Source organism: Lontra canadensis, unplaced genomic scaffold (genome assembly GCF_010015895.1).
Source record: "Lontra canadensis isolate GAN:19392208 unplaced genomic scaffold, GSC_riverotter_1.0 scaffold122, whole genome shotgun sequence".
Lineage (NCBI taxonomy): Eukaryota > Metazoa > Chordata > Mammalia > Carnivora > Mustelidae > Lontra > Lontra canadensis.
In genome coordinates, this window is record NW_022631116.1 from 2,595,710 (window position 1) to 2,618,911 (window position 23,202).

At 53.8% G+C, this 23,202-nt stretch overlaps 1 protein-coding gene and 1 non-coding gene across 2 annotated transcripts; one reads left to right on the forward strand and one right to left on the reverse strand.

The window, feature by feature from the left end:
- Positions 1-1,067: 1,067 nt before the first annotated feature.
- ADORA2B (adenosine A2b receptor) lies at positions 1,068-22,206 on the reverse strand. Its single transcript, XM_032841370.1, has 2 exons — positions 21,774-22,206; positions 1,068-2,170 (listed from the first exon to the last, which is right to left on the reverse strand). Exons 1-2 carry the CDS (start codon positions 22,106-22,108, stop codon positions 1,507-1,509), a joined length of 999 nt encoding a protein of 332 aa, XP_032697261.1. The 5' UTR covers positions 22,109-22,206; the 3' UTR covers positions 1,068-1,506.
- LOC116857363 lies at positions 12,306-12,436 on the forward strand. The gene has a single exon (XR_004380741.1). It is a non-coding gene; the product is annotated as a small nucleolar RNA SNORA18 (small nucleolar RNA).
- Positions 22,207-23,202: the final 996 nt, after the last annotated feature.

Here is a 23,202-nt window from a genome sequence, read left to right on the forward strand (position 1 = left end):
AGTTTGTCTGCAGCAAAGCAGAGGAGAGACGTGGAGAAGCACAGGCGCACCAGTAGCCTCCGTGGCTCTCGTTTCCAGGAGCTGCAGCCGGGCCGCGGAGCCGGGGCCAGAGCGCGCACCGGCTGTAGCGTTAGACAGCGGTGCCGTCGGCAGGGGAAGGGGCGGTTTGCTCTGCCTGCACTGCAGAGCCCTGCGCCAGGCCTAAGGAAGGAAGGGGCTACACGTCCCGCCCGGAAGGAAGCCCAGAAACTACTAGGGGTTTCCAGTCTGAAGAAGAAAAACGCCCGAGAGCTACCAAGAGACGTGTTTTAGGAGGGAGAGAGATGGGACTCGGTTGGACCCAGAGAGAGTGAAGGAGCCGTGACCGTAACCGTGAAAATGAGACCGCGCAGCCAGGAGAACTTAGTAAAGCTGTTCCCGGCCGGAGCAGGAGCCTGGAGGGCCACGAACACTCTGGCTCCGCGGGGGCTCATAAATCTGCAGTGTCCTCATCCTCCCGGGTTTACTGCAGAAGGAAATGCAGCCGCGAACAAACAGAAGAAACACCTTACAGCCTGGGGAACGCCCGGCCCCAGAGACGTGTGGCGCCAGGCGAGCACACGCGGGGAAAGGGTGCCGGTGGCACCATGCGGGGGGGTTGGGCAGAGCCCTTTATTGCTGCAGATAAAACCTGTCAAGACTCGACTCCTTGGGAAACTTGAGCTGGGTATGAACTTCTTTTAAGCAGTCTTCACAATAAAGGAAAGGATGTGGGGTGCAGCACGCTAAACTTGTTGTGAAGTTTTATTTTGATCTCACGTAATAGAGGTACATGGATGTAGGATTTTTACTTATTCACATTTTCACACTTGGGCTCCAGGGACGTGGCCAGACTGCAGCCTGGTGGGGATACGCGTGACTAACTAAGGGCAGAAGGGGCAGGTGCCATCTGGGAGGGGAAGGATCGCATGACCCCAGTTCTTCCTCTAGGGTGGTTTGCAGTACATGGAGAACAATGTTCCCAAAGACTGACAGTCCACTTAGGAATTTACAAGAGTAGCATTTCCCCAAATAAATATAGAAGTCTGTTAACTGAAGAATTATACTTTTAATTTTCCTGGTCACCTTCCTAGGAACAAGTATCTATTTTTAGTATGTTCAACTCTTATTCTTTCACTGCCTCTGCATTAAAAAAAAATTTGTATTATAATAGTTCACAGTGTTTTACAGTAAAATAATTTCATGTTCTACCATGAAAAGACGCAGACTCTTAAAAACGAAACAGTCTTTTACAATCCAGGCCATTGGCATCATCCACACAGCAGCCAGAACGAACCAGAAATACATTTGTGAACCTCTGCAGCCGAATAATAACGTGCATATTAGCTAGGTATGTGGTCACTCAAAAGAGAGGTGGCCCGTGCCCGAACACGGTGTCGCTGTCTTTAAAAACAGGAATGAGCCAGTCAGGTCCCGTCCCTTTGTTTATTGAGAATGTGTGCCTTCTTGAAGAGGCCGGGCCCTAGGTCATAGGCCCACATCAAGGGCTGGCTGTGCCCCTGCCTGCCCATTCCCGCTCTTGAGGACATCCGTCTGGCAGAGAACGTACCTGGAGATGATTTTGTGAAAAGTGTAGCGGAAGTCCCGGTTCCGATAGGCATAGACAACGGGATTGACCACCGAGTTGGCATGTGACAGGAGAATGGCCGTGTTCATTACCCACTTGGGCTTAGCCTTAGACTTGGCTGGCTGAAAGAAGGTGACACAGTTGATGGCATGTACTGGCAGCCAGCAGAGAGCAAAGATCCCAACGATCATGGCCAGGGACTTGGCGGCGTGGATCTCCCGCTGGATGACGGTCCTGGAGTGGTCCATCAGCTCCGTGCGCTGCAGCTGCCTGCAGGCCTCCAGGAAGATCCTGATGTAGATCACCAGCATGATGAGCAGCGGGGGCAGGACACACCCGAAGAAGTTGAAGTACACCATGTAGCTCATGGGGACCACGTTCTCAAACAGGCACCGCACGAGGCAACAGCTTGCGTTTGTGGCTCCATCCCAGGGCTCCGTGCAGTTGGCGGCAGTGTTCTTACTGTTCCACCCCAGGAACGGGGTCAGTCCGATGCCAAAGGCGAGGACCCAGAGGACAGCGATGACTCTTCTCGCTCGAGTCCCAGTGACCAGACTCTTATATCTGTTCAAAAGAACGGCACCCGTTATCGTCAGCGCACAGAACTGTCGCCAGAGCCCGAGACCCCACCTCTGCTTTGTTCCGTGGTCCTCATCCCAGCAACCTTTAGGGCCGCCCTCAGAGGGCAGCAGCCTTTTACCCCCAACATGAACACCTCCCAATAGGTATGAACGACTTTGCTCTAACAAGCTCAGAGTTTCATCCTTGACCTCCTAGCTCAGCTCTGCTGAGTGACGGATCCTGGTCAGTGAGAACAAGTGGAGAAGTCTTCGGGGGCCCTTTCTAATGACCCACATCCCAAGCTGTGTGTCTAGGTCTTCTGTAAGGCACTGTTCTAGGTGCTGAGCCGCACCAGCGAAGAACAGCGAAGATCCCTGCTTAGAAAGCACTTACATTCTAGTAGGGGAGACCAGAGATCCCACACCACGAATCTGCTAGTCAGTTCTACAGCACGCTAGCAGGAGAGGTGTAGAATGAAAAAAGGAAAAGCAGAGTATGGAAGACCAGGACCGGCAGAAACTGGAGTTTCCAAGAAGTCAGGCAAAGGAGGTTTCACCGATCTGGTGAGACTTGAACAAAAGCCTGAGGAGGGGCGCCTGGGTGGCTCAGTGGGTTGAGCCTCTGCCTTCGGCTCAGGTCATGATCCCGGGGTCCTGGGATCGAGCCCCGCGTCGGGCTCTCTGCTCGGCACGGAGCCTGCTTCCCCCTCTCATTCTGCCGGCCTCTCTGCCTACTTGTGATCTCTCTCTCTTTGTCAAATAAATAAATAAAATCTTTAAAATAAATTAAAAAATTTTTTAAAAGCCTGAGGAGGTGAGCATCAGAGCCCCCCAGGGGCCCAGGGGCCCAGCGCACTACTGGGCCACCCGAGGCAAGAATCCCGGCCTCCCACACACACAGAGAGGTCTGTCTCCGACTGTGCCAACAGTCAGCTCTGGAAACTGCCGGAGAACAAGACATCTGGCAACATCCCCCTCTCTGCTAGCAGTGAAACCGATAAAAACGGGAAAATACTGGGGCGCCTGGGTGGCTCAGTGGGTTAAGGCCTCTGCCTTTGGCTCGGGTCATGATCTCAGCCCCACGTCGGGCTCTCTGCTTGCAGGAAGCCTGCTTCTTCCTCTCTCTGTCTCTGCCTGCCTCTCATGCCTGCTTGTGATCTCTGTCTGTGTGAAATAAATAAATAAAATCTTTAAAAAACAAACACAACAACAAAAAACGGGAAAATACTGTAGCAAATATTAAATAATTCTTGTAGTTTTAAAACTTGGAATCTTGTTTAAAATTGCGAGAAATCAACACGTAATTTAGAGATTTTGCCATAAACTATTCCATATATGGTTTATAGCAAAGCTATCAGGCTTGCTGTTAATAATTGGTCCATAATATGTATTCAATGTCATGTACTGAGTAAATGAGAGAAAATCTTCCTTAACACCTCTGGGAAGAAAACGGGGAAATAATTTGATACATGTTACCTGAAGACCTGCCTCTCCAGTGTCTAGTTTCCTGTGCCTGAGGTAGAAAGCCCGGACTTGGCCCAAGCCCACAGTACCCCGCGGCCCCAGCCCCACCCAGCCAGGGCCTGCCGGGGCTCCCCGAGCCCCGCCGCTCTCCACACGGGATAAACACCTGTTCCCGTTTGAAGGGTCACCTCCTTTCCGGATCACCTCCTGGGCAGAGGTGGCCACGCCCTCTCTCTGGCCCCAGACACACACCTGGCACAGAGCTTATTTATCTATGCCAGTGGTTTCCCCTCCGCTAGAAGGTCAACCTCAAGGACCGGCACCTTGTCCCTTTGGCACTAGTACCCCAGGACCTGGCATGTATCTGGTAGGTTCTTAGTGATCTGGCCATTATGAATGCATTCCTTATTTGTTATCTGACTTGTTACCCAATGGCTTTAAAAGAAGAGCACTTACTAGCAATACCTAAGGCCACGAGCCTGGACTGGCAGGAGAACGGGCCCAGTTTGCTGCAGAAGCTCACAGAGATCTTGCCTCATGACAGCCACCCCTGATCCTTTCTCCCCCTGTGACGGCTGCTCTCCACAATGGGCAGCGCGGTTGTGGGGCCTTTCCTACGAACAGCCCGCTGGGCTCTACTGCTCGCTAAATTTCCCTGGGACGCTAAATCCATCTATTTCTAAATCCTTTCTGTTTCTCCCGCCCTCATTCAGGAGCGCACAGCCATCCCTTTGAAAAAAAAAAAAACAAAAAAAAAAGTTCCTGCCGCCCATCACTCCGTCGGAGAATGTGTCAGTGCCCGCGGTAGGCCCAGGCAGCCTCCCTCAAAGCCAGGCACTTAGAATCAGAGGAATCCAGATCTAGGAGGCCGCTTCCTAAACAGCCTGCCCTTTCTGTTCTGTCGTTCACAGGATTCAGCTACATTTAATTGTGTGCACTTGAACACCAGCCAGTGTGGGGTCAGGGTGAACAGTATTTGGCATAAGCAAGTTCTCTGGTGTGGATACAGGAGACGGTTCCAGCCAATGAGACGAAAGGAAGCATGCTAGGGTACTTCCAGGAAAAGATTTTCCTTCTTGATAAAATGAGAGAGAACCCATGAGGAGGGCTCTTCTCCCAACCCATCCCCTTCTGCTTTTGACGCTCCTGTCAGAGGCCCTGATGCCTACAGCTGCAGCAACCATCTTGTGACCATGAGGGGCTAGCCTGGAGACAAAGCAACGGCCAAGCAGAAGGAAGGAAAGGGCCCGGGTCTTTGACCACCTTTCTGAACCCTGCACCAACCGTAGAACCATCATGGCTCCACATTCAAGTTCAGCAGATCATTAAATGTCTTGATTGCTTAAGCCACTGTTCATCCCGGAGCCAAAAGCATACAACTTGGAAGGGACTTTTCTGTCTTCTAATCAAAACTCCCTTATTTTACAAATGAGGACACAGAGATACAAAGCCTTTGAGTAACCAAAGCAATGTAAAACCCAGAGACCCAAGCTAGGTCGAGACTCCCAGGCTAGTGCTCCCTGCACCACACTATGCTGAGGCTTATTTTACGTGACTTTTTTTTTTTTTTAAAGCAATATTACACTCTGGACATGGAGGGATGACAGGGGTGGACTTCCCACCAGAGTCCAGAACAACAGCAGGAATCCACCTACATCTGAACTCAGAACCGCTGGATCCTGCACATGTGAAAAACCACTTTTAGGCTCCATGGATTTAGATAAAGCAGATGATTCCATCTGGGGAGCAGCCGGTCGCCCCTTTGTGAGCCCCCAAACACAGCTTCTCTGCCCTCCTGGCTCACTATCTCACTCAGAGCCCTTCCTACAGCCCGGGCGCTCCGCTAGTCACGTGAAACATAATCACAGCCCTCCCGGGTTGTAAAGTGAGCGAAGGAGAAAGTCAACAAGTAGACACACAAACGTGTCATTACAAATCAGGGGGAGTTTGGCCAAACCAAAATGAATAGGGAGCAGATCAGAGGGAAAACAGGAAGACTCGGGAGAGATGTTGGGGAAGGCCTCTTGGGCAGAGCAAGGCACAAAAGGAGTAAAAAATTTGAAGAGTGGGGACGAGAGCATTCTAGTCTGAACAGCATGGTACGGCTTGCAGACAGGAAGGGATTTTCCTTTCCTAAAGAAGGGAAAGGAAGGCCCCTAAGATGAGGCAGGGGCCAGCTCATAGGCCATGGGAAGGAATCTAGATTCTGATACTCCAAGTGCAGTGGGAAACTGTTGGAAGTTTTATTTTAAGCAACGGAATGGTGCTGACTTAGGTTCTGTAAAGCTCATGGTATGGAGACTGAATTTCAGGGAACCAAGAAGAAATGCAGATCAGTTAGGAAACTCTCTTGGTGGCTCATACGAGAGAAAATGGTGACATGGACCAGGGTGACAGCGAAGACAGTGCCGACAGATCTGCCCTTTGGAGGGAGAACCAGCTGGTCCTGAAAAACGGACTGGATATAGGAAGATGAGAACTGAGGATGATTCCTAGGATTTGTCCCATCCCACGCACGCATTCGTTATACTGAAACAGTATCAAGGGGATTAAGAGCAAGACAATGGTGGATGTCAGTATCCTGATGACAACGATCCCAAGAGAAAGAGAGAGAAGATGTAGAAAAAAGGCAAAACTATTAAAGCGGCTGAGAATCTGGGGAGGTTGGAGGATGTGGCCCAGAGCGCGTGTGGAGGGACATGCCGCTGTGGCAGAGAGAAGAACAGGGCCAGGGCGGGAGGGGTAGGGCTGGGCGGCTACAAGACCTTTAAGAGCTGCGGTCACTCGGCCACGGAAGAAAAGCTGTCCCCTGAGGGGGCGGGGCGCTGGGGCGCTGGAGGTGTCTCACCGAGTACAAAGGAGCTTGCTAGAAATATGTGGTGGGATGACGGCCTCTGTGGTTTTGACAGGGTAACAGCCTCCGTTGAGGACGAGGTGCAGGCTGACCCGTGCAAGTGCAAGGCCAAGGGGGAGTGAGCAAGTCTTACAGGAAGGTAGACCAGGGTGCAGACTCCCGGGCTGGGCAGCAGAGGTGCGGGGCAGTGTGTCTGGACAAGGGGGACATCAAAGGTTCGTGTCTTTCGCAGGAGGGAACAGGATACTGTTCTGGAAAGGACAGTGGAGAGACCCAAGAGAAAGCACTCAAGCCCAAGTCCCCACCCAAGGTCCCAGGTGTAAGCAGAAATAAGGGAAACCATGTCCTTGGGGGGCCGCCTTGGTCAAGGCCAGGTGGCCGAGGGAACGTCCGGAGAAGAGGTCAGAGAAGACCCAGGGATCTGGTGGTGGCCGGGGGAACGGAGAGCTTGGGAAGGCGAGGCGGGACTTTGGGTCCAGTCAGTCAGAGAATGTACAGAACACTGCGGGGTTGAGAATGTGCGGAATTATTCTGAGGCCCTAAAACACTCGGCTACAGTGGAAAGTAAAGCCACATCTCCGTTTTCATCTTTAATATGCGAAGAATACTTGAAATTTTTTTTCTGAAGATTTTATTTGTTTTATTTGGCAGAGCACAAGCAGGGGGACCAGCAGAAGGAGAGGGAGACGCAGGCTCCCCGCTGAGCAGGGAGCCCAATGTGGGGCTCGATCCCAGGACCCTGGGATCATGACCCGAGCTGCAGGCAGATGCCCAACGGACTGGGCCATCAGGGTGCCCCGAGTACTTAAAACCTTAAAATTTTCTTCATCTAAAACAAGGTTTCCTCCCTCATTTCCCCCAACTGGTAGATCCTTTCCCTCTCAGGCGGCCTTTGAACCCCATGAGCAACGTTCTGGAGTCCCGCACCTGCAGACCTGCTCCCTCAGCCGTGACACTGAGCCTGTGCTGCTGACACCTCCTCCAGGCAGCCTACCCGTCATGCTCAGACCGTGGCTCTCAGGTCACAGCTGGACCCTCTCCAGTTTACTGACGTGGCAACCGAGGCTCAGAGAGCTTGTTATTGGCCTGCTGCCCCGAACTGCAGTCAGGACACAAACTCTATCTAACCTGACTCCGGTTTTGCCAAAAGTAGTCATTTTCCGGTTCGAGACCAGGTGGCTCGTCTCACCAGTCCCGGCTCCCGCCTCTGCCAGTCACTCAGCCCCAGGCCCACCTCAGGGGCAGCCAGCCACGGGTCAACGGCTTCTCTTTCTTCCCTGGACACGTCTGCCCTTGCCGGAGCTGCCACATGGCTCCGGGCATGGCAGGACGGAGACTTCCTTTGCTCTGCTGGAGGAAGGGCCAGACCCACGAGAAGGCTCCAAAGACAAAAGCACGTTTAGCACAGGCGCTCCAGAGCCATCATAGCGCATGGTGTCCACGAGACCCGTGCCTGGGTGCAGGCCCTGGGGGGAGACAGTCGTGGATGCTGGAGAGAGCTGACAGGTGCCCCTGCCCTGAGCAGGATGTTCCCAGGGATGACCCCCGGGCTCCCTGGCATCTCACAAAGGCTCTAGTAATCTCCCCTCCTGTCCTCTCCCCTCCTACTTCAGCTGTTGCGGCCCCGTCATTTTCCAGAATGCCTGCCTGTTCCCTGGCCCCTCCTCCAGCCTGCGGATTCCATGCTTTCTTCCCTCTGCACCAGGGTCTCCCACAACATCCTCAACACGTGCGTGTGTACACGTGTGTGTGTCCCCAAAACATTCCCGAAAGGCAGGGGTCACGTTTTTGCCTCCATCTGCCCCTATGCCAGTCTCTGCCCGGCTGTGGGGGGCACTGAGCACAAGAGTGAGGCCGAGGAAGATGGACATCGGCCCCAAAAGTGGGAGGTGTCCGTAAAATGCAGCGACAACTGAAGGAAGCGTGAGCAGCTTTATTATTCCGAACAAGCAGGAGCGATTCTCTCCCACACAAAAGGGGTGTTCTGGGAAAGGCCACGCTCTGGAAAGCAGCTATGCTGCTCTGCTGGAAGGGAGGCTGGGCTGTGACCCACCCATTCTCCCTCGAAGGGGCTCATTAGCTAAGGAGATTGACAGAAAATCGGTCACACGGAGGGACTCAACAAAGGGAACAGTGTGGCCACTAAGGTTACATAATGCAAGGCAGATTCGCCAAGTTCCGCAGAACAAGGGCTGGCCTATTTCTGGGGCAGGGTCTCCTCCCTCTGCGCTGGGCCGCCCTCTGCTCAGACCAGGCCACTGCCTTCTCCGCCTTGGAAATCAGGATTCCCGGCTCCGGGGGGTGGAGATCAGCCAATGCCCCTGAGCGACTGCCCTGGCAACTGGCTGCGGGCTGTACGGAGTCTGCGCTCTGGCATCGGAGAAATGGGGACAGAAGTGACCACAGAACCCATCCCCCACACTGCCGGGCTCTGAGCACAGGGAGAAGGTGTTCAGAGCACCTTATGGACCCACAGCTCTAGGGAGATGCGCATGGAGCTGTCGTCGGTTCTTAAATTGTTTACTGTTTGTTTAGGGACTGTTTTCTTTATATTCTGTCCAGATCGCAAATTGTATTCCTCTATAATATAGACATTTCTGCCTTCAAGCATGTATACGTATATACATTATTAGGAAAACTTCGTATTCTCTAAAAGTGCCCATGAATAGTAACAGGACGTGAATCAAAGTCGGGTTACGACGGACCCCTCAAAACCTACAAAACGTAACCAGAACACTAACATCTGAGAGCGCCCAGGCAGGCAGCCTGGTGGGGCTGGAGGCCGCCACAAGGAATATTAAAAACGCACCCAACAAATCTAGTGGAGGTTCTGGCAAAACCTGCATTAGAGCGAGGCCACAAAGTGCCAGAACAAGGCGGGTGAGAGCTGGTCGGAGCTGTTACAAAGCAGGGCGTGGTGCGCAGGGGGGGCCCCAGCTCGGCCCCAGCCCGGGGCGGCTTTCGGAGGAAGCGGGCCCAGACGCAGGCATTGCTGGTTTTTTTCCTTCCTCCTCGTTCCCCTTTGAGCTCCTACGACACAACTTTCCTTTCCTGCTGAAAATTGTAAGGGTATCCCACGACCCCAAGCCCTTTCACTAGGGCCGAACCACAGATGAGCCCAAGCAGTCCGCACGGGGACCAGCATCCCCCACTCTTCACACATGACACGTGCACGAGCTCCCATCATCGAGGTTCACAAGGAAGCAGACTCATCTGTCCTGCCGGGCAGCGCTGTGCTCCCCGGGGACCCTGCGATCCCCACGGCGCCCCTTCCCTAAAACTCCCACATCACCGTAACGTGCGTCTCCTTCCACCGAAGCACACGCTCCTTAACGGCAAGCCTCTGCCTCGTTCACGGCCGAGTCCACTGCGCACCCCCATGGGCCGGGCACACGAGTGCTCAGCAGGAGCCTGAACTTGGAGGAGAGACTGGGACGCTGGTCTCTCCTCCAAGTTCAGGGCAGCGGGCACGGGAACGAGCCCTGCTTCGGCTTCAGCCCCCGGTTCCCGAGAGGCCACCTGCAGAGAGGGCCATCTCCCTGCTCACGGAACCAAACGAAAAGGGTTTGTGAAAAGTGGTCATGGACAGAAAACCAGAGAATTGGAATGGCGCTGTCTGTGTTAAAGAAGTAGAATCCATAGCCATTAAAACTTCCCACGAAGAACACTGAAGACCCAGCTGACTTCACCTACGAATTCTATCAAACATCTGAGAAACACGTAAAAACCATTCTTACACGAAAAGGGTAAACACCATTTGGTTCTGTGTACATGAACTTCGGGTCTGTGAGCAGGAAGGTCCCTCGGTGCCCATTTGCGGTAAATGTATGAAGGGTTATCTGCCTTGTCCCCACCATCTGCGACGGTCCTAGCTCTAGCGTGGGGGGCAGCCCGATGTAAGGACAGTGCCTGGCCACCTGCCAGGTGACAGCTGTGGTCCCCAGAGCCTACCCTCCTGAGGAGGCCAGGACCCTCAGCAACTCTGGCTCTTGGGGCAGGGGGTGGGGTGGGAAGCAGCTCTGTCATCTATTCTAACAGGTTCGGACATGTCTGAACCCAGGGGTAGAGATGCCCACTGCTGAATGTACGGGTGGCTGGAGAGAATCCCAGTTGTCCTTCGCAGTAACCCAAGAACAATGGAGGAAGAATGCAGGTGGCCAAAAAGAGAGCTGTCAGCACTCCCCACCAGCTTCCTATGGCCAGAAGACAGTCTACCGCGGTCTGACGGAGATTCAAACCTACTGAGATTAAAGATGGGGACCAGGACCGGGTCCCCCAGAGGTCACCTTGGAGGCTGTTTTTTTGGGGACATTTTGGTTTTCAGGTATCCGCGAGGACTCAGGGACAGGCCGTGGTTGCTGGGCTCCAGACTCTGATTTTCAAATGAAATAAGAGCCCCCCAAGAGAAGGGGTCCCCATCTGAAACCAAACCAAAGAATTAAAAAAGGATCCCCATAAAGTATCCTCCTATGGCTAGGGTTGAAACACACTGCTACAGATAGCACATTAATTGTCAAAAGCATCAGCCTCTATATGGACGTCAGGAAGCACATAATATCGGTATATCCCATTACTGGTGATGTTAGCTTGGATCACCTCGTTACAGTGGCATCTGCCAGATTTCTCCACTATAACCATGTGTCCCTTTGTAATTAGCAGCTATCTTGGAACAGATACTTCGAGACTACGTATCTTGCTCCACATCAGACTTTCACCAATGAGTTTGAGCAGCTATCGATTCTTGCCTGAACGAGTTATTACTATGATAGTTGCCAAATGATTTGCTTAACGCAAGCATTCCTACTCATTAATTAGATGGCATTCTCCTGTAAGCAAGAGTTCTTCCAACTCATTATTCAAAAAAGGGAATATCTCCTACTTCTTCCACTGTGAGGGCCTAGAAGAAAGGACGCTCTGGTGGCAGTGAGCACACCGACCCAAATCTTGGTTTCTAAATACCATTCTCCACTGAAAGGAAACAGGGCTCCATGGGGAAATGCCTGATTCCAAAGCCAGAAAATACAGTGTGGGCTTGAAAAACCATTCTGTGACAGAAAGTATGGAAGTGCTCAAAAAAATTGAGGGGAACACTTCTAGAAGTGAACTTGAGTGGGCTCCCACTGGCTCATTTTGGGCATCAAAATGAAAAACACAAAAGGATTAGAACACACTGAATGAAAATAAAATCCCATTAAAATGTCCATTCTGATATTTTAAAAAATAATTTTTAAGGAGGAGCAGGGAGAAGGTAAAATTCTTTTTTTTTTTTAAATGAAGGATACCAGTTGATACAGATGGCATGAAGAGAAAGAAAACTGCCATTTTACATGGTAATAGTGGACTCCGGCAAGAATCATCGCTGGGAAAACATACACTTACAGTGACGAGCACTGGCAGACACAGCTGTAACCAAGTGATCAGAGCTGACACACCAACAGTGGGACACGTGGAGATGGCCCGCCTTCTCACGTGACAGATCCAAACGGACATAACATCAGGTAGACAATATTCACCCAGTGAGAGCACTGGAACTTATAGTAAGGCATTGGGAGTATAAGGTAAAGGAAGGAGGGGCAGTCAGGTTTTCATTTTAGAAAGACCGCTAGCAGGGCCAGGAAGGCAAGCCTGGAAGCAGAGAGACCAGACAAGAAAGTAGATGGTAGACTTGACAGCACCAAAGTGACCGGGGAAGGATTTAAGAAACCCAAGGTGGGGGGGGGGGGGTTGCAAAATGCAACTGACAGGACCTGTTCCGTAACATCTTTCAATAAAGCTTTAAAGTTCTTTATGTTAAATAACAAATAAAGAAAGAAAGAAAGCAGCTGAGGTCTATCCTGATGGGGCCTTCTCTACAGACCTGCATTGCTGGGAATGCCTCGTACAGAGTACGTGTGGTCTCCGCTATTCGCAGAACTATGTGTTAGATATGTGGGAAAGAACTACAGAACTTCGATCATCTAAAACCATGAAAGACCTAAGAGTCACACTGTTTAAACCCCAGGCACTGGTGGATCCCTACAATCTGTGCAGTTCTAGGATGTGACAGTCTAGGGGGTGTCTTGACATAGAGAACCAGGCAGAGCCATCTACTCTGACCCTAAACATGACCCTGAAGTCAAGAAAGTGGGTCCCAAAGTTACAGGTGGGGAATTTCTGAAGTACGTCCACATTCAAGTGGAGATCAAAGCAGCCCAAGTGAAAGAATTGTGGACTGACAGTGACAACCGTGGACTAAACAAAAGATTCATTCATTCATTCATTCATTAGAGCTAGCGAGCATGCACAAGCAGGGGGAGGCACAGAGGGAAGGAGAAAGAACCTCAAGAAGGCTCCACACCTGGGGCAGAGCCCAACATGGGGCTCAATCCCACGACCCCGAGATCATGGCCCGAGCCAAAATCAAGAGTCGGACACGTAACCAACTGAGCCACTCGGGTGCCCCAAAAGTTCTTTCTAAAAGGGCTATTTTGAAGGTCATGATTCTGACTTTGGAGGAATTTAGGTGATTGGCAGTGGAAGAGTCACATATAAAATTCCTTAAGTAAAAATTTATTGACTTAGGGTGCCTGGGTGGCTCAGTGGGTTAAGCCTCTGCCTTCGGCTCAGGTCATGATCCCAGGGTCCTGGGATCAAGCCCCGCATAGGGCTCTCTGCTCCGCAGGGAGCCTGCTTCCCCCTCTCTCTCTGCCTGCCCCTCTGCCAACTTGTGATCTCTGTCAAATAAATCTTTAAAAAAATTATTGACTTAAATTTTATAGGAAACCTTTTCCTTTAGTTTTTCTAAAGATTTTATTTATCTGAGAGAGAGAGGGCATGAGCAGGGGGGAGGGACAGAGGGAGAAGCAGACTCTTCACTGAGCAGGGAGCCTGATGCGGGGCTTGATCCCAGGACTCCTGGATCATGACCTGAGCCGAAGGCAGATACTCAACTGACTGAGCCACCCAGGTGTCCCTCCCCCCAATTTTTTAATTAGAAGAAAAGAGCAGATTTGACAGCGGTATTGAAATGAGCATTGGAAATCGAGATGTCATCGGCAGAAAGCTGCTCCGGGAAGTCTGTGGGTGGCAGGACTAGGACTGGAGCAAAACAGTCACTAAACCAAAGAAGGTGAGGTTCAGCGGGGCGAGGAGCGTGAATTTGTTTAGCGATGGAGAGAGCCTGCAGAGGCAGCTGCCCTGCCAGAGGCTGGGGGACCGCACTGGGCGGGACCCCACACAAAGCCGGAGGAGCCGGGTCCAGAGCCAGGCAGAAGGGCCGCCCGGCCCAGACTCCCCAGGCTCCACGCTCAGCCGCCTCCTGTACCGCTCGACCATAACCTGTGCGCTTTCCCGAAGCCCCTGCGTGTCGGGGAAGGGGGCCACCCAGCTGCCCAGGAACCTCGAGGACACCCCAGACTCCACCCTTCTCCTCATGCCCAACATCCAACCAAGACAGCAAGACCTCCAGAACCTGTTCCCCAAGATCCCGTCTTCTCGCCCCAAGCATCTCAGTGTGTGCGGTCAACAGCTCCACCGCAATCCCGCAGGCTGACACCAAGTCCCAGCCCTCCCGGCCCCCACCCACCCCACCTCTGGTCCTTGTTCACGGACTAGGGTCCCAGGGCCCATATCTGGTTCTTAGGATTCTTTCCTGTCCTGGTCTCTTGGCGATGTGGCTTCACCTGTGATTACTCTGCCAGACCTCTTGGCAACCTTCCCCAGTGCAGAAGTTCAGAGTTTACACATCTCAAATATCTCTAGACTCTGCCTCCGTCTTCACGGCCTCCGCCCTGCTCATGCCTTCTTCCTTGGCGCCTACAGGACAGAGGGCAACCCTGCACAATCCTGTCACCCCCCCAGCCATCCCCCGTGCTGTCCGCCAGAGGGTCTGTTCTTTTTTTTTTTTTTTTTTTTACAGACAGAGATCACAAGCAGGCAGAGAGAGAGAGAGAGGAGGAAACAGGCTCCCCGCAGAGCAGAGAGCCCAACGCGGAGCTCGATCCCAGGACCCCGGGATCACAACCCAAGCCGAAGGAGAGGCCTTCAGGTTCCAGGTTCCACTTAATTTTCACTTCTCAGAAAATCCCATTTACAAGACAGTAGAGAAACACAGAAGGAAAATAATTCGTAACAATCCTAAAACTAGAAGTGAAGGGTGATATCCACAAACCAGAGATTTTAAGGAGCTTCTGGAAAGCAGAAGGCAGGCAGGATCATCAGGATGGGGCAGGGCCCTACATCAGAAGCAGAGAGGGCCAGGAAGAGAGGCTCCAACCCCGCAGCCTGCAGGTACCAGAATGGGATATACGAGAGGAACGGAAATCAGGGGAAAACTGCCTGTGGACCAGCTTTGGAGGCTGTCGCACTCACTTCCTGCCATTGTCCTCCCATCTCCCCTGCAGCGTGGACCCCCTTCGGCCTCCACCCTCTCCCCAAGCTGAAGCATGAGACCTCACAACAGAGGAGGGGGGTGGGAGGAGGTTCTGATGACATATACTTTGTGCCACATGAAGGAGTCTGAACTACGTGACTCCAAAACCTTTTGAAAAAAGGTTTTTCAAAGCCAACTCAAAAATTGTCAATCTCAAATCAAAAGTAAAAATATGAATGCTAAAATTAAAAAAAAATAGGGAAACTAGGGAGGGGAAGTCAAGGAATTCTGGCAGAGAAGACTAAAAAGCTATAGTGTTGAAAACTCGTATGCAAGAGAATTTTTAAGACACAAAGATCAGTCAAGGAGGGGAAGTCCATGAGAATGGGAAGGAGCCTTGGGTTACAACCCCCAGAAGGAAAGAACAGAGAAAGGGGAAATAAGGAAATGATCAAGCGTTCTGGATCGTTTTCTGAGCACAGATCCTCTCCTTCTTTGGTTGGTTTATTGAGGAAGACACAAAGAAATGGAAAAACGTTCCATGCTCATGGACTGGAAGAACAAATATTGTGAAAATGTCTACACTACCTAGAGCAATCTACACATTCAGTGCAATCCCTATCAAAATACAATCACCTTTTTTCAGAGCTGGAACCAATAATCCTACAATCTGTATGGAACCAGAAAAGACCCCGAATAGCCACAGCTATGTTGAAAAAGAAAACCAAAGGGGAGGGCATCGCAACTCGGGACTTCAAGCTCTGTGACGAAGCCGTAAGCATCAAGACAGTATGGTGCTGGCACAAAAAGAGACACAAGAGATCAATGGAACAGAATACAGAGCCGAGAAATGGACCCTCAACTCTACGGTCAACTGATCTTCAACAAAGCAGGAAAGAATGTCCAATGGAAAAAAGTCTCTTCGACAAATGGTGTTGGGAAAACTGGACAGCCACAGGCAGAAGAATGAAACTGGACCATTTCCTTATACCACACACAAAAATAGACTCAAAGTGGATGAAAGACCTAAATGGGAGACAGGAATCCATCCAAATCCTGGAGAAGAACTCAGGAGCACCCTCTGTGACCTTGGCCACAGTAACTTCTTGCTAGACATGTCTCCAATGGCAAGGGAAGCAAGGGCAAAAATGAACTATTGGGATTTCATCAAGATAAAAAGCTTTAGCACAGCAAAGGAAACAGTCAATAAAAACCAAGTAACAACCAGCAGAATGGGAGAAGATATTTGCAAAGGACAGATCAGATAAAAGACTAGTATCCAAAATCTATAAAGAACTTAACAAACTCAACACCCAAAGAACAAATAATCCAATCAAGAAATGGGCAGAGGACATGAACAGACATTTCTGCAAAGACATCCATATGGCCAATAGAAACGTGAAAAAGTGCTCCACATCACTAGGCATCAGGGAAATACAAATCAAAACCACAATGAGATATCACCCCACACCAGTCAGAATGGCTAAAACTAACAAGTCAGGAAATGACAGATGCTGGGGAGGATGTGGAGAAAGGGGAACCCTCCTACACTGTTGGTGGGAATGCAAGCTGGTGAAAACACTCTGGAAAACAGCATGGAGGTTCCTCAAAAAGTTGAAAATAGGGCTACCCTACGACCCAGCAATCGCACTACTGGGTATTTCCCCAAAGATACAAACTGTAGTGATCTGAAGGGACACGTGCACCCGAATGCTTATAGCAGCAAATGTCTACAATAGCCAAACTGGGGACATGGGCTCAGACTCAGACAAATGTTGCACCTGCTGCTGGTTTAAAGTCACAGCTCAGGGCTGGTGAGGGGTACACACGGGCAGTGGAGGGTTCACAATGGCAGAGGAGCACCCAAGTCCTTCTGTCCTAGTCCCGGGTGACTTTCCCGCCAGTCCTGAGAGCCGTGTTCCCTTCTGTAGATAAGAGGCTGATCACAGGACTATATGTGCTGCTGTCCCGGGAGGGGCCCTCACCCATGGCAACTACTGGCTTTCTGAGCGCCTCTCCTCCCTGTTCTCCCTCAGGCCCATGAGAGCCCTTCAGAGGGTGGCTTCCCCCCTTTTCTCCACTAAAACTTATCGGACCATCCTTTTTCTGACCTCATTTCACCAGACAGCTCTGCCCATTACCGGCATCTGCCACCTGGGACCCTCCCCCAACACACACTCTTCACGGTCACTCACATGTGCACCCAAAATACCGGTGCCTCCCCCATGCTGGGCACTGGGCCCAGTACTGTGGCCTGGAATTTAAGAACAACCCCCTCCCCGGAGTCAAAGAGCTCATGCTCGGGGCAGGAAGAGACCATCACCCATGACCAGGTAAAGACCTACTTTAGGGCTTGAGAGTCCGTGATAAATGCAGCCAGTGGCCACAAGAAGCCTCTTCACACGGGGCAGGGAAAAGAGCTGGCCCCGTGGGGCTGTGGTGGGCGAGGCAGGGAGGGGACAAGCGGGGTGGGCAGAAGCCAGATTGTGCAGCGCTCTGAGGCCCCGGGGGCCACACTGGCATCTTACTCCGAGGCGCCACGGCAGGGCGTCGGGCAGGGGGCCGAGGCGATCCAATTTAAGGCTCCAATCCCCCCCTCTGGCAGCGTTCTGGAGAACGGCTACAGCGGAGCAGAGAGTGGATTTCAGGGCATCCGCCCCTACAGATGGTTTCCCTCCCCGCCAGAGGCTCCAAGCCACCCCAGGCTTCTCCCGCTGCTGCTGGCTGCTCCCAGCATCCCTCGGCCATGGCTGTGTCCCTCCGGGCCCCCCCCAACGTTCACAGCCTTGTCCTCCCTCTCTGTAGCTCTGTGGATCTTCTAAGGAATGTGACGGCATTCAGGGGCCACCAGAGTGATAATCTGGGACAAAGTCTTCCTCTCAAGATCCAGGGAAAATAATATTCATACCTTTCCCACATCAGGTAACGTTCGTGGATTCTGGGACACCTTTCAGGGGGCTACCACTCAACCCACGGCCATGGGAAATGTCTGGAAGCGAAAGAAGGAAGGACCAGCAGAGGAGTCTCCCATGGGATTTGTAGGTCCATTTAAAAAAAAAAAGGTTCTGCAAAAACACTCAGAATCCTCTGCCAGCTCCTACCCTATAGCTTGGTCAACTAAGGGAGGCTCAGTGCCAGCCATATTGTCACCCAAGGCACAGTCTTGCTAAGACATCTTCAACAGCTACCTCCCAGACCGGCCATGGGTGGCACCGAGAAAAGGCCTTCAGGTGGCAAAAGGGAACAGAGGCTGACCCCAGGGTCAGGGTCCAGCATCAGAACAGACAGACACACCACGCCTCCTTCCCTGAGTACACCCAGGAAAACACCCTCCTTCAGCTCAACTGGGAAAAACCACTGGCTGAGACTCGAGACTTGACACCCCTGGAGCAGGGTCAGGAAGGCCCCCAGACAGAGGTGAATCACAGTCACCCCCCCACCCCCACAGCTCAGTGGGGGTTGTGGCCCCAAGGGGAACAGGATTAGATTAGGGAGGAGGAAATGCTCCTGCCAGAAATGGCCAGAGGATGAAGTGTGGGGGTGGGGGGAGCAGCTAAGGGCAGACACCCACCCCCACATCCGGGCAGGGGAGCCTGCCCTCCCAGCTTGGCTGTGTGCTGCTCCCCATGGCTGCACCAGGTTGGCTCCACCGGGGCCAGCCTCAGAACTGCGTGGACTTGAACTAGAGGAAGTGGCCTTTCTTCTATATGTGGACACCCTTCACTCTGAAGGCCGGGAACAGTGCCTGGTGTGCGCAGACCTCTTCCTTTTCAAGTCCCGCCAAAGTTGTCATGTTTGCATGTCAGCATCACCTTGGGGCTGCCCTTTCCCTCTGCACTGTGATCTCCGCGATGTCACTAAACACCTTGGCAACCGGGTGGCAGGTGGGACCTGGGGTCTCTGTGGCCCTGGGCTGTGCTTACAGCGGGCTGACCGACCGATCAGGCCTCGAACTCAGAGCCCTGGGGCAGGGATGCTGGTGGAGCCTGCCACACCCATGACCTGGGTGGAACCAAGGGCAAGTCCAAGGACTTGCCAGTTCCCCAGTTAAAGATCCTGCCACTGGAATCTGCCCCCCTATACCGCTCCCCGGAGATTCTGACTCAGTAGGGCCCAGTAGGGCCCTGTAATCCCTTTGGGCCTGCTCAGAGGGGCCTTATTATCCAGAAGCAGGAAGTGCTAACAGCTGAGGGATCCTCCCCGCAGGACTCAGGAGCCCTGAGAACCTGCACGCTCTCCACCCCACCAGGGTGGGGGCTAGTGCCAGGGACAGGTGAGATGCCAGAAACTTCCTGGGGCAGGAGATGAGGCTGATGGCACACACTTCTTCCAGACCTCTGAACTCTCGTGGACCTACCAGGAGACCAGCAACGGGATGAGCTCTCCTCCCAACTGACCATTCCTTCCATCCTACACCTGCATCTCCCCTCCTGCCCTTGGCAAATGCAAAGGAGAAGTTAGGGGCCTGTGGTTCACATTTCTTCCCCCCTTAACACACCCACACCCATTTTTTTGCAAGTCCCCGCCCAACACAAACCAGGACAAGAACTAACAGATTTCAACTTTTAGGGAACTTCCTGCTGGCGGGGCACAAGGGACTCTACCAGTAACTCCTGGTGAGCTGGGGTCTCTCTGGGCCTCAGCCTGGAGCAAAGCCAAGGGGCTTCTGTTAAACGGGCAACTCCGGCTGGGAGCTCGTGACTGACTGCCTGCGGGATGCAAACAGGCCCAAAGGCCATCAAGTCACCAACATGAAGACCAAGAGGCAGAAAGGGGACCGCTAAGAGGCTGTACCATGCTGCCCCAAGCCTTGGAAATCTTAGGGTTTTGTCATCTAATGGGATGCATGAGGCCTCCTGGTCCAATGCCAAGGGCAGCATCAGGTAGAAAGGCCCAGAAACACAGATGGGACCCCAGTCCAGCTGAGCAGGAGGTTCCTGCTCCCACTGAGACCCAGGACACAACCCACAACTACCAGGTTCAACATGTCTGCCCGCTTAAAAGGCTTGTAGGAGCCTTCTCCCGGCCAATGCCCTCAAACACATTTCCCTTACAACCACCAACTGACTGCAGACAGATCCTGCTTCCGGAAATGGCAATGTGCTTTCTAGCCACATCCCAAACACGGATGCCACACACAGCCCTGTAAGACAGCCTAATGGCACAGCAGGAATACGGTGCCAACTCTGAGTGCCAGTCCTGGCTCTGACACTCATTCCAGACGCATCACCCTGAGCAAAACTAATCTCCCAGAGCCACCACACCTCTTATCTATAAGACGCAGGTACCAGTACCTACCCTCTGAATTACAGCAAGAATGAAAGAATAAGGGCGCCTGGGTGGCTCAGTCATTAAGCATCTGCCTTCAGCTCAGGTCATGATCCCAGGGTCTTGGGATCGGGCCCCACATCAGGCTCCCTGCTTGGCAGGGAGCCTGCTTCTCCCTCTCCCACTCCCCCTGCTTGTGTTCCCTCTCTCACTCTCTTTCTCTGTCAAAAATAAATAAAATCTTTAAAAAAAAATTTTTTTTTAAAGAATGAAAGAATAAAAGGATAATATAAACCACTTTTCAGACTTGGCACACAGTTGGTACCCTTCCCTCCTGCTCCTGTGACTCAGTTTCCCTTCCCAGCTCCAAAACCAAAGAAACCTAAAGCTCATCCAACTCAGAAATGCCGAAAGGGCCCAGGCAGGATAGGTAGTAAATAATATCAGTCGGCCCTGAGGTTCCCGGATACTCCTGCTCTCAAGTGTTTGACTGAATTCCATCATCAGCAACAACAGGGGGGCTTCTCACCCTCCCCTCCTACACCCCTCCCCTCGCTGACTGCCCCTCCCCAATCTACATCTTCTCACTGGGTGGAAGAGACCACCCATAAATCCTCAGGTTTTCTGAAATCCTGCTAGCACTTCCCCAGCCTGCTGGGACAGGGCAGTGGTGGGTAAACAAGGGTACACAACAGGCATGGGGCTCAGAGGCTGTGCGTACTGGCCAACCTGGCAGCACTCTGACTCTTTAAAAAAGAGTATCCAGGGGCGCCTGGGTGGCTCAGTGGGTTAAAGCCTCTGCCTTCGGCTCAGGTCATGATCCCAGAGTCCTGGGATCCAGCCCGAATCAGGCTTTCAGCCCGAATCAGGCTTTCTGCTCAGCGGGGAGCCTGCTTCCCTTCCTCTCTCTCTGCCTGCCTTTCTGCCTATCTGTGATCGCTGTCTGTCAAATAAATACGTAAAATCTTAAAAAAAAAAAAAAAAAAAAAAGAGTATCCGGAGGTGATTTGGGTCACCGTTCAGCATGAAGGCATGGATGTTTCTAACGTTCCCTAGCGTTAGCTGGGTCCTCCTCCCGCCCCACCCTACTCCCGGGTCGGCCTGTCCCTCGTTTCGTGAAAGGTACATTCTGAAGTTGGGTCTTGAGTAGTGTCCATTGTGACAATGCTAAGTCCCAGCGTCCTGGGACCTCCCCGGCCTCCCGACCCCCAGCGTTCAGGGAGCGCGTTCCGCCGCTGCTCTGGACCCGAGCCTCGGTAGCGGGCGGCGCGGGGGAGGAAACCGTTTTCGCCACAGAGGAGGAGATAGCATCACCGAACCTCCTGCGCCCCGGCCCCCGCCTGCCCGCTGGGGGTGGCGCTTTCCCCAAAGTTTCCTCCGCGGGCCGGCGACTAGAGACCACACTCCGCAGAACTCCTAGAGCCGTCCCTACGCAGAGCCCCTTAAAACCACGTGCGTATCCGGGGGAGCATCCGGGGGAGCGGGCCGCGGGCACCGAGAGGGTCTGGGAAGCCCGGGCGCACGTGTCTCTGGGAATGGCCGGGGTCCTCCAGGCTAGGAACCGGAGCTCGGAGCGCCCCGTGCGCGCCGCCCAGCAACCTGGGCCTGGAGCTGGCGCTCCTCTGCGGGGCTTCGACGGAGCCCCGGGGTCGGGGACGCCGCGCGCCTCACCTGAGCGGGACGCGGATGGCCAGGTACCTGTCGACGGCCACGGCCAAGAGGCTGAAGATGGAACTCTGCGTGAGCACGAGCACGAAGCAGGCGAGGAAGAGGCAGCTGTGGAAGTCGGTGCAGAAGCCCAGGCTGATGGTGATGGCAAAGGGGATGGCGAACAGCCCCACGGCCACGTCGGCCGCGGCCAGCGACACCAGGAAGTAGTTGGTGGGCGTCTGCAGCGCGCTCGACGTGCCCACCGCGGCGCACACCAGCACGTTGCCAGCCACCGACAGCGCGGCGATGGCCAGCTCCAGCGCCACGTACAGCGCGTCCTCTGTCTCCAGCGGCATGGCCGGGCCGACCCAGCCCCTGTGTCGCCTACCCGGGCCTCGCTGGGCGCGGGGCAGCCGCGTGGGCCCCGCCGGGCACGGCCGCAGCGCCCGCACCACGCGGCCGCCACTCGCGTCTGACCTGCCAGGCTAGCGCGCCCAGACCCGGGATTCCGGGGGCGGGACCGCGGGGAGGCGGCGACGCCCATTGGCCGGCGCCCCCGCCCGTCTCGGACCCCCTCGGCGGAGCACCGCCCCTTCTCCCAGGCGGTGGACCCCTCTGCGCCCGCGCGGGGCCACACGGGGCTCGGCAGCGCCCGCGGGGGCAAGGGCCGTGGTCCCCAAAGCGTCGTGTGGTGGCGCTCTCCAGCAAAGTCAAGTTCCCCAACTTTCCCTTGGGCTCCAACTCCGTGGGTGTGTCCCCAGCAGTTGCACTGTCTGCCAACCGGCGCGGCGCCAGCCGAGCCCGGATCGCCCAGGAGACTGGGACCCAACTCTGCCCCGGGCACTCGCCAGTCCCCCCAACCACGCCCCAGCCGTTCCACCAACAGCTCGGCGCGTTGAGGACCTGAAGCTTTTGGGCCTCCTGCTCCCGAACCCTGGGCACCCCACCGGTCAGGCAGAGCTCGCCTTGCAAAGTGGACGACATGCCACAGCGGGCCGGGGTGGGGGGCGGGAGGGGAAAGGCGGGGGGGGGGGGGGGGGGGGGGGGGTGGATGAGGAGCCTGAACTCGGACGTTCCCACCTGACGCGTCCCTTCGGGTCGCGAAACCCCGATGGCAAGGATGGCTCTGGACCAGTGCAGCTCTGCGCCGCTCCTCCCCTGCACCCGCCAGGCTCCCCAGCTTCGCCTGTTCCTCTGCGCTCTCGGCCTCTATACAGGACGCGACAGCTCTACCTTCTACCTTGTGGCATGCTCCGCGTTCTTCGTCCACCCCACCCCCATGCCAGGGTTCCCCAGGCCCTCTCTTTGCCCTTTACGTCCACCCTGGCTGAACTCAGGCTCCCAAGGTGTCACCCATGGTCCTTACACCCTTACCTCCCAAGCCTACCCCGGCCCCAAGTGCCACCTGAGTGCCAGGCCTGAGCACCCCACTGCAGAATATTGAACTCTC

Excerpts from the sequence above, each read along its gene's own strand:
- ADORA2B (XM_032841370.1), bottom strand. The coding sequence starts at position 22,108 with ATGCCGCTGGAGACAGAGGACGCGCTGTACGTGGCGCTGGAGCTGGCC. Across the intron at positions 2,171-21,773 it reads GCCATCCGCGTCCCGCTCAG|ATATAAGAGTCTGGTCACTG; the intron begins GTGAGGCGCGCG and ends TCTTTTGAACAG.